The sequence below is a fragment of the Triticum aestivum genome, chromosome 7A (assembly GCF_018294505.1).
Source record: "Triticum aestivum cultivar Chinese Spring chromosome 7A, IWGSC CS RefSeq v2.1, whole genome shotgun sequence".
Classification (NCBI taxonomy): domain Eukaryota; kingdom Viridiplantae; phylum Streptophyta; class Magnoliopsida; order Poales; family Poaceae; genus Triticum; species Triticum aestivum.
In genome coordinates this window covers 87412364-87424136 of record NC_057812.1, presented here as the reverse complement: position 1 = coordinate 87424136, position 11773 = coordinate 87412364, and the positions used below count along the sequence as shown (strand labels likewise).

The following is an 11773-nucleotide window of genomic DNA, read 5'->3' as shown; positions in this document are numbered from 1 at the left end:
CACTGACGAGCCAGCGGTGGTCTCGGGTGCCTATTGTAATTTATATTTTGCTTTTAGGGTGTGTTGTGCTATTTTGCAGGGACCTTGTTGTAAATTCAACTACTGACTAGCGGGCTTCACATTTGACCCAAAATGATTTTTAGGGGATCTATTCCGCCACCATACATCATACCATGAAAACAATCATATCAAAAGCATATGAGTATATGACATGGTAAAGATACGATTCTGCCATAAAAGGCCAAGGTAGCGAATCAAACCAGCTAGGAAGAAGTGGTGCATGTGCTGAAAGTGAAATGAATTGTGTATGCACAAGCCGATAAATGCATTGAAGTGAGCTTCTGAAGCACCTTCACATCAGCAATTTCTTAAGGATAAATGTAGACATTACAAGTCTCTTAGTCATGTTCCTTAGTTATGATGAATGAAGATCATCCACAATATTCAAGAAGTAGCGATCCCGCTTGTTTCAAGAACAAAAAAATTCAGTGAGGAAGACCACTAACAGAATTGGATGTTGTATGCACCTTCATCTTGCAGTCCAATTACTTGGACTGTTTGCGACAAATTCGTTTGTTTTTTACCATACTACAGTTATATAGCAGGATAAGGATACATGCTTGTACTGCCTCTATCACAAATTGCACATGAGTTGATTCAGACAGCTAGCAATCAATCGCTCTGAAGGTATTGCTCTTTTATTTTACTTCACTAATTTATAAGAATTATTTTCTCTTGCCTTTCTCTTGCCAGCTTGAGCTTCAGCAGCGTCTTGCCTTGTATTATGTTGTTGTGGACGTGTTGGAGGTTGTATGGACAAACAATTGCGTCCATTATTGGTTTGAAATTTGTTGATTGATTCACTTTTCTTCTCCATAATTGTCAGATAAGTACACAGTTTATAGAACTAAACACATTGAACTCCTTTGACCTTTCCTAATACGAACTCCCATCTCAACACCTAGCCTACAAAATATGCTAGCCTACTGCCTCTGTCTCTCTCTGTTCTTGGACCCCCTTCTAGATGTGCATATGTGTTTTCAATGGCTTGCACAGGCACGGCCATGCAACTGCAGTTTACTTGTTTGAATTATATATATCATGTCTATAAATTAGTTTTGCTTGGGTTTTCTCTTATGTATGAGTGCACCATCCGCCGTTTAAATAATTGGATCTTCTAACTCTCTGGGATAATTTGCATCTCTATTTGTGCTAATTGGCAAGGTGCATGAACAATGATTTATCTATGGTTTTTGCTTATTGGAAAGGCCTTTTCAATTTTAAAAACCTACTGATTTGATGAATAGACAAGGTCTCAGTGTTATATGGTTCCGCTCTACATCTCTGTCCTTAATTGGCTCAATGTGTGCATTAGTGATTGAGACCAGTGCTATGTGGTTCCACTCTACATCCCAGAACTGAAGGTGATGTTGATCAAGTATTTTGCATCAGTCATCAAGTACTACTTATTAATTATGTATGTTTTTGGTACATGCTCTGTAAGCTCTAAACAAGTGAATGCCTAAACGGGTCACGATGTTGCTTTTCCATGCCCTTCTGTTTTTCCAGTTGAGTTGGCAACCTGAATTTCCATTATGTTAATTTCTTTCCCTGTGCAATTTCTCACTGGTGTTCATGTAATTACCCTGCAGCCCTTCTTAACAGTAAATAGAAGTGATAGAAGTAAACCAAGCAGGCTTCTATTTAACTACAGTTTTACATAGAAGTAGCCTCTGAATTTTATACTTATTTAATTGACTGTTTTGGTGTTAAGATCCAATAACCTGTTGTTAGTTAATGCTCTATTTATGTTTTCTTCTAAGAAACTAATGTAGTATTCCAGCAAAAACAATGACTCACCGTCTCCGGGTCGCACCACAAAATTTGACCGGTCCTAGCAAAAAAAAAAAGAACAGTTCTAGCAAAAAAATCGTTGTCGCGGTCATAGATACTATATGATTCCACTCTACGTATTTGTAATTTTTTGCCTGAAGGTGCGCATTAGTGGTTGGCCTCGATCAAATATTACTTTTATTATCTCTTCTTGGTTTTAGACAATAACAGTAGAGAATCTAAATCCCTCTACTATAGCAGTACATGTAATAGAGCAACTCTTCTGTGAAAAAATATATAGTAAGTTTTCATATACCAGTTAGAAGAAATTTGGTACAGGAATTGTAACAGTCTTGATCAAGTATTTTTTTTATTCCTTCTTGGTTCAACTTTGTAATAATCTTGAATATGATTTGAACAATATTACCAGAACATTTAACTATCTTTTTTTATCATTGCAGAAAATGAATGACAACACTAAATTGACCATTGTTCAGGATTTTGATAACCGAGCTTTAAAAAAAGAGTATGGAGTCCGGTGTTTTGGAGCAATCACCCGCTTCACCAATCATCTCAACATTATCTCCAGTCTCTGAATGTTTTGAATCGATGGTTCCTAAGTTAGATAATAGGACAAAAAGTGATCCATTGCCAGCACCTCGGTCACCAACCAGCTCGAAATTATCTCCGAATAATGAATTGCCCCTGAGTGAAGGAAATATTTCACTAGATGATATCTTAGGGAACTACATAGGTTTAGATAATACTAATGCTTTGCTTTCTATACAAGATCCCAGTTAAAAGAATATATATACTGCTTCTGATGCTTACATACCTATCCAAAAATCTGTTAAACATTGGTAATTACCTTTGAGAGAGATATTGTGGCTTTAAGTTATTTTTCTATTTAAATTCACAGAGGCAAAGCTACAACTTTCTTTGATCCATGGTATTGTTGCTATGCCAAGATTTGATGATAATTCTTATTCTTGAATGTTGAACCTGCCACCGGATCTGGCCGCCCTAAACTCTGACGTGCTGATTGCCATTGTGTGTTGGCTTGATCTAGCTTCAATCAGATAAAACAAAAGATAACCACGTAATTTATTCTATATTATTATTTTGCGGGGAATAGCCACACAATATTTTGTTCTAAATATTGACTATCTCACGCCGGCAGAGTGGTGCTTTCGGTCGTGCGTGTACCCGTGCATAACTCTAGCTTTAGAAAATTAATCCCAAATTAGACAAACCCTAGACGACCTTAAAAGAAATCCTATCAATTAAAGGAAGTGCATACTTTATTGAGATCAAAAGGACGGTAAGCAAAGGCCAGAGCTTTGCGGGTGTTTATAAGCTTTGATCAGGAAAAAATACCAATACATCTTGCCGGTACATGCTAATTATTCTCATGCTCTTTGAAAAAATTAACTATGATTTGACAGAACTTCCTCTCAGCACATACCTACACTTGTCGAACATGTATCCAACATAGACCATCAGACTCAAGCAATTTCATAAAAGAAGCCTATTTTAGTGAAGGTAGTGCGTGCTCACACTTTTATTTCTTAAAGATAAACCAAACAATATATTACATATCTATATGTATTCTCAATCTTGTCAATCTCAGTATCAAAACTACAAAAGTGCACACGTTGTTACAAAAATAGGAATAAGAAACGTACTTAACAAAAGTGTAACCTTATTTCTGACGTTTGCCAAAATTGGATATAAGAAGTGTTGCGTATGTTTTAAAAATTTCGCTTGTTGCAACGCACGGGCATTTGTACTAGTAAGGAAAATAGGTCTTCAGTTTTCGGGGCTTTTTTCAGCTCCCACTAAAAAACGGTTGGCTGGAGGGAAGTTTCAGGAGCAACCGCTCTAGCCCCTGCGCTTCCGGCGCCGCTAGCCTCTCGCCGGTAGCTCACCGTAGCACCTCCCTCGACCGACCGCGTGTCGCCATGGAGCAGCCAGAGCCTCACACTGCCTTTGTTCCATCAAAGCGCACGAGGCACGGCTTGGCTGTGTCTGCCCCGTGCAGGCGCACGAGGCAGGAGGTTGGCGGCGCGATGCAGGGCTTAACGCGAGATGCGGGCGTCAGGTCCGGCGGCAGCGAGCCAGAATACGACGGCAGCGGTGACGAAACTGTGGCGGAGGACGGCAGATCTGGTTGGGTGTGGGCGAACGTGGCGGATCCGGGCTGCGCGAGCTGTGAGCTCCCTGTCCATGGCGGGTTCGGTGCTCCTGTGTAGAGGGAGAAGGGAATGCGTGAGAGAGAGAACCCAGGAGGGCAATGGAAGAAAAAGGAAAGGAGGGAAGGAGGAGGTGCTCGTCGCCGGCAGCGAGGCACTGACGAGGCATCGGTGATCTAGGGCGCCTATTGTAATTTACATTTTGCTTTTAGGGTGTGTTGTGCTATTTTGCAGGACACAAACATCATACCGTGAAAACATTTTGTGTTATACCCTAAAATGATTCTATAGTATGAGTTTTTACAGGGTCTGCTAGAGATGCTCTAAGAGCTGGGCGTCACACGCCACAACAAACCAGCACATCAGGACTGAGACGCCAAAGGTGATTGTACACCATAATAACACGACATCTCCAATCAACTTATCACATGATACTTATACGAGTCAGGCTACTAATCATGTGTCCGCTACATGTAATATCCATGGTTCGTATGTGTATGGTATAATCATATCAAAGTTGCGTGAGCATATGACACGGTAAAGGCAACATGATACGTGTACGACGTCATGCTAGTAATCACGTGTCCCTAGATGTAATAATATTTATGATTCATATGCGATGGTACAATCATATCAAAAGCATGAGTATATGACATGGTAAAGATACGATTCTGCCATAAGAGGCCAAGATAGCCAATCAAACCAGCTAGAAAGAAGTGGCGCATGTGCTGAAAGTGAAGAGAATTGTGTGTGCACAAGCCGATAAATGCATTGCAGTGAGCTTCTGAAGCACCTTCACATCAGCAATTTCTGAAGGATAAATATAGACATTACAAGTCTCTTAGTCATGTTCCTTAATTATGATGAATGAAGATCATCCACAATATTCAAGAAGTAGCGACCACGTCTCATCTGAATGAGTTGTGTAGGCTTGAGAAGCATCGACATGCGGATGATGCCCTCGCCGACGGATGTATTACACGAATGGTGGCCAGCTGCCAGGAAGCGGATCACCAAGGGGCATCGAAAGGGATTTGATTCGCTAGTGCTATTGATCTGTTGGAGCATTTGGAAGCAAAGGAATGGGCGAGTTTTTGGTGGCCATGGCATTAGCAAGGAAGAGGAACTCTCCACGAGGATTTATCAAGAGCTGCAACTTTGGCTAGCGGCAGGAGCAACGAGTGTTCAACACTTGTGTGAGTAGTCGTGTATGGTAGGAGTAGGAGTGGGAGTCTCTTTGGCTTCGCCAACTTGTGGTGACGGCCAGAACAATCCTCTTGTAATTATTTCTCCCTTCTATAAAGCTTAGGTACGCTATTGACGTATTCTCAAAAAAAAGCATCGAGGATCATTTAACTGCTGCTATGTTCTACTCCCTCTGTTCTAAATTACTCGTCGTGGTTTTAGCTCAAATTTAAACTAAAATCACGACAAGTAATTTGGAACGGAGGGAGTACCTTCCAGCTCCACTGGAGACGGTTGGGCGTTCCATTCATAGGCCATCAATCATGAAGCTACAGTAGGAACCGAGAAATCCGGATTTCCTATCCCCAAACTAAATTAGGATCTAGATGAGCAATTAACCAATCTGAAAGCACGTGTTATGTTGCATCTTAGAAGGGTCCGCCCCACCGGCTCATGCAACACCTCATTATATTGTCCCGCAAAGTGTAATTCAAAAGATAAACAAAGGTATTCGCTTGGAATCTAGCAGCTTTATATTAATATTATTAAGTGACTTGTCCACGTGATCCTGCACAATTCTTGTCACTCTGCTTCCGAAAAAAAAAACTTGTCACTTGGCGGCAATGGCCGTTGTTGGAATCAGCTGGATATATGCTCTCTTCTCTAACGAAACCATGGCATCAGAAATGTACGCATTTGGGTAGACTTTAGATATGTTCTTCCTATTGGTAGACTATAGAAATGTACACGTATATCATCCAGATCTTGAGGCCATTCAGAAATTAGGACTGCATCATCCCTAACTTCACGTGATTCAGAAATCAAACATGAAGAGAACCATGTCAGAGAAACACGAGCTTCCCATGGCAGCAGCAACTGGACCAGGCCAGCACCCCAGAACACTACTCAAGCTGTAGGAAGAAACCGTTTGAAAACACAGCACACCGGAACACAACGCAAGCTGGGCTAGAAACCGTTTGAAACCCAGCACCCGAGTAGCGATCCCGTTGGGGCATAATTAAACATAACAGATCTTATGAACACAGGCGCGATATGGAAAACTGGAAATAGCAGACAAGATAAGCCGGAATTTGTACAACACTGTACAAAAAATCTTGACAGCACTCAATCACTTCCACTCGTACAATAAAATTGATTTTCAGAGCAACCCAAACAACCAAATAAGAAAAGGATGCCCTTAAATCATATTAAGGGCAAATGACCAGTATACCTCCACCCAGCTGAAATAATGTTTCAGATTTTTCCCCACCTCACAAAGTTTGGGGCAAAATATTAGCCGAGCCACCTCAAATAATAATGCTTCAGTACCCCACTTCACGAAGTATTAATCACATTCATCTCCGAGGTAATACAAGGTAGATGAATATTTTGGTGTGAATCAAACTAATGGGCTGGAGCAATTAGTTGACTCCCCATATATATGTCAACGTCACATGGTTGTACAACAAGTATTGCATGTGTAAGTACATTCATTTTATTATTTCCAAAAGGGGGGAAATGCAATGTAAGTTGAGGGATGATCTTGTGTACATCTTGCACAAGTTCTAATCCATATGTGATATTTGAGGTCAGTTCTAAAACTTCATTGCAAATGTCTATTAATGGTTCTTCAAGCACCAACAATGATAAATATGAGGAATCAAACTATGCAGCCTTCCTGGTAATATGAAAAGTAACCAAATTCAAACTAGGACGTGAATGGTTGTACACATATGTCACGGTAAAGACAATATGAGACATGTATGATGTCACGCTGGTATTCATGTGTCCCCTGATGTAATATCCATCATTCATATGTGTATGCTGCAATCATATCAAAGACATATGAGCATATGACAATGTAAAGATATGATTCTGCCATAAAAGGCGAAGATAGCAAATCAAACTGACTAGAATAGAGGTGGTGCATGTGCTGAAAGTGAAGATAAATGTGTGTGCACAAGGCGATAAATGCATTGCGGCGAGCTACCGAAGCATCTCGCATCAGCAATTTCAAGGGATAAATATAGTTCCACTACAAGTCTCCTAGTCATGTTCCTTAGTTCCACTACAATACTCTTAGTCATGTTCCTTAGTTACGAATGAATGAAGATCACCCACATATTCAAGTAGCGATCACGTCCTATCTGAATGAGCTGCATGGGATTGAGAAGCATCAAGAATTATGCTACTGCTGGAATGAACTGAGTGCGAGGGATCCGAGTCTTCCAGGCCCCTTCATAGGAGCCGGATGGACGTCCTTCATCCCTCAGCAGCGATGGCCTTTGCTACGTCCCCATAGGTTTCCTCTCCACAACAATGGCAGTGGCACCATTGTTTGTCAGGCAAACTTTGAGCTGGGTATGCTTGCTTCTCTAGCGAAATTATGGCATTAAAAAGGCCACAGCGGCTCCCCATACAGTAGGTAGACTTATGAAATGTACCCATATAACGTTCGTAACTTCACGTGGTTCAGAAATAAAAACATGACGAGAACGAGGACAGATAGATAAACATGAAACTCTACTGGACCCGGCCAATACCCTAGAAAACAACTCAGGCTGGAGAAAGAAACTGTTTGGAATCAACACTATGCAGGGCTGGAGAAGAAACAGTTTGATAACTAAGCACTCCAGCAGCAGTCCAATTAGGGCACTAATACTTGACAGATAACAGGTCTGATGAGCACAGCGGGGTTGCAAGCATTATATTGTTAAAACTAGGAATAGCAGGCAAGAAGAGCAGGAATTTTATGAAGCACTCAACTAAAACTTGGCAGAAGCACTCAGTCACTAGTGCAATAATATCGATTTTAACTGTAAAAGCCCCAGGTCACAGAATTGAGTTCCTTAACAAGTGAAATACAGTTCATTACCGTTTTGACCAGATGAATACAAGCGCTATAACGTGCATACAGATTTTCAAAATCAGACTATATCTAGTGTTACTTGCTTGCATCAAATCCCCTAAAATGCTTGAATAATGCGGAACTGATCAGAATTCAGCACCCATATTTGTATGAAATTTATCTAGATCTGACAGACTGCATAGCAGCATGTTATGCTCCCATGTTGTTCAACAGAACACAACTAACTAATCAGTACACCAGTACACAAGAGCAATCCAGAAAATCCAAGGCAAGGTACATACAGGATAAACGTGCAATGGGCCCATGGGGGGCTACCAGAAAAATTGGCAAGATATTGTCATCATGGAGAAGTCATCAAAATCGCCCAAAGATTATGTCTTATTGTAAGTAGCTAATTCTTCAAGGAACAGAGTACAGGCTGTAAACAGTTGGTAGCATACAATGCTTCTACTATTTCCATTGTCTTGCTCTAACATGATCATTGTTGTTGTCTATGACAACCTAGACATAGAGCAACAAGAAAACATTTGACCACCAAGATTCCAACCTACAATATTATATGATGTTTTATGCAATCATCATACATAATTACTAACTTCTCCATGGGGCAAACTAGATGGTGCATAGGTATTGAATCTATTGAAGGCGCTGAACTTTATAAACACAGGCCCCAAGCACCAGAACCTCCTTACAATTGGGATTGTTCACTAAACAAACTTGATGAGAACATGGTCAAACACATAGGTTTCACTGCAGTTTTCTATAAGCGCATTCTTCCATATCCCCTGGTCACAATAACAATCAAGCATGGGACACAAGGATCACAATTTTCGCCTAGCACAAGACAATCCATCAGATAAAGAAAATACCAAGCATGTTCAACATAAAATTAAAATGCATAATTGTCAAATAGTTTGGCTTAAAACAACAGAAGCATAACTGATTAAGCAGTCTAAGAGTAGTAGGCATCACAGGCCACAGCAAACCAGCACATCAGGCCTCAGGCGCGGGCTGCGTGAGCCCAGCCTTGGCAAGCAGCTTCCCCATGGCGTCAGGAGAGCACACCTGGTACTGCACCTCCCCAGTGCCGGGCTGCACGAAGACCTCGGCCAGCTCCAGCTTATCGGCAGTCAAACTAGTGGAATCCATGGTCTTGCTGAGGACCTTGAGGGCAAGGGCGACGGCCTCCTCGCGGGTCATGCCGTCCTTGTAGTCCTGCTTGAGCATGGACTGGGCGGCCTGGCTGTTGGCCCCGACGGCGGCGGCCTTCCAGCCGCCGTAGTTGCCGGAGGGGTCGCTCATGTAGAGCTGGAAGCCGTGGTTCTTGTCCCAGCCCGCGAAGAGGAAGGAGACGCCGAAGGGGCGGAGGCCCCCGAACTGGGTGTAGCCCTGCTTGGTGTCGCAGAGGGACTGGACGAGCTGCTCGACGGGGATGGGCTCCTGGTAGGAGAGCGCGTAGCGCTGGGCGTGGAGGCGGGCGGTGTTGATGAGGATGTTGGCGTCGGACATGATCCCGGCGACGGCGCAGGCGAGGTGGGAGTCGATCTTGTACATCTTCTCCGCGGATCGGGAGGACTGGAGCAGCTTGGAGGTAACCTTCTTCTCGCCGACGAGGACGACGCCGTCGGCCGCCAGGATCCCGAGCGCCGACCCGGCGTTCCCGATCGCCTCCATCGCGTACTCCACCTGGTACAGCCGGCCCTCCGGCGAGAAGATCGTGGTGCGGCTGTCGTAGCGGCGAGACATCTCGGCGGCGGGGAGATCGGCGGAGGGGTCGGCGGCGGCGAGGGAGGGATTCCGAGGGTTCGGGTGGGGGATTTGGGGGAAGTGAGGAGGAAGCAGAGTCGGGGGGGAAGGTTAACGAGGGATCTACTTGTAAGGCAAGTAAAGAGGAGGGTTGTGGTTTGGGTTTTGTTGTAAGTTTAGGGGTGGAAACGAAAAGGAGATCTGCAGGAAGCAAATTCATCTCGAATTCCAAAATTCCGAGCTAATTTTGTGTAATAAATAATCAATGTTTATTTCTATTCTTTTGGCCAGAATCCTTCCTTTCTTCATTATATGAGACATGGCAGTACAAGAAACATTAGAAATAAAAAAATTACATCTCGTAGATCATGTAGCGACGACTACAAAGCAGCGAGCCAAAGGCGCGCCGCCATCATCGCCTCTCCTTTATCGGAACAAGACAAAACCTGTTGTACTAGACAGACAGGAAGTTGTTGTGCTAAGACCCCGCAAGATCGGCACACCAGAATAACAATCGATGTCAATGAAGAGAAGCTTATATTAAAAGAATTCAACATGTAGACACACGAATGAAGACTGGATCCACGCAGATCCGACGAAACCAACACTGCCCGAATCCCATGAGATCGGCCGAAGACACACCTTTACAGGCCCTCTGACGACATCACACCATCGGGGTGGAGCTAGGCGGGGAAGGCCTTATTCCATCTTCAGGGAGTCGTTGCCGTCTCTCCTTTCTGAGCAGGACACAATCCTAATCGGCCTATAAAAACCTTAAAACAAAGAAGGAACCCTCCTGCTAGCAAGGATGAGGTCAATTGGGCCTCCATGGCCCTAAGGCCCCCGAAGCCTCAATAGATCGACGGGAGGTGGAGAAACCCTAATTGGGGCAGTCATGAGAGGAGGCCGGATCTGATACAAGAAATCGTTAATTGGTACTCCCTCCGTCCCATAATATAAGAACTTTTTGACACTAGTGTAGTGTCAAAACGCTCTTATATTATGGGATGGAGGGAGTAGTTATTTGGTTGGTTGGCGAGTAGGGATTAATAAACTAATCGGCAAGTTAATCGACCATTTTAATTAATTGATCAGACGATTTATCAGTTTATCGGCTACTCGATGACCCTACAAGTAGGGATTTATCGGCAAGTTAACTGGTTAATCAGATGAATTCTTAAATAGGGGTACAACCGTGCATTTCATCAATGTTTATTTTACCTGAGAACTCGGGTAAAAGAAAGGACATTTTTGTTCTCCCATGGTAATTTGGCCTAAATTTGGAGTTGAAAGTAGAAATGAATATTCGTGTATAAATATTGCATTGTGGCAATTACAATACGAAATCACCAGTTACTCAATGAAACTATTTGCTACAAAATAAAGAAAAATACATGCAAAATATCAACCATTAGAAGATTTTATTAGAACACGGGAACATGCAAAACAAAGGACTGAAATGCAATAGCATGCTAAATACCATAGGAAGTGATGACATGGAAATAGCAATGATAGAAGTTATCTGGTTGCACCACAAGGAGAAAACATGCATATCTTTTAAAACTCGGTGCATGACATAAGAATATTGCCACCGCTTTTGCCAAAAAATCATAATAACTCACCGCTTCTGCGACAAGCAAGTGGTTCGTTGGAACTGGCGGTGAGCCCAACTGGGTAGACATGGCTGATCTCCAAATCAATGTAATTTGTTACTCACCGCAGAAATGGTGGGCTTTTATGATTTTTGGCACACAAAAAAAACAGTGACAATTTAGCCCAGCCACAGATGTGATGGTTTTGAGCAATTTACTTCTTGTCAAACAAAGAAAAGTTTCAAGGGTCTATGTAGGACAACAATCCATAGGAAATTCAAATGTGGCGTTCCTTCCATACTGTTAGAAGGGAGAGAAAGGTTTGGTGGAATAGTTTTATGTATTGCTTGAGCCTC

General features: G+C 42.6%; 1 protein-coding gene across 1 annotated transcript; it reads right to left on the bottom strand.

Annotated features, from left to right (window-relative positions):
• Positions 1-8936: 8936 nt before the first annotated feature.
• On the bottom strand, positions 8937-9931 carry LOC123149921 (proteasome subunit alpha type-4-1). The gene has a single exon (XM_044569719.1). The coding sequence runs from the start codon at positions 9823-9825 to the stop codon at positions 9073-9075; it is 753 nt and encodes a 250-aa protein (XP_044425654.1). The 5' UTR covers positions 9826-9931; the 3' UTR covers positions 8937-9072.
• Between the last annotated feature and the right edge of the window lie 1842 nt (positions 9932-11773).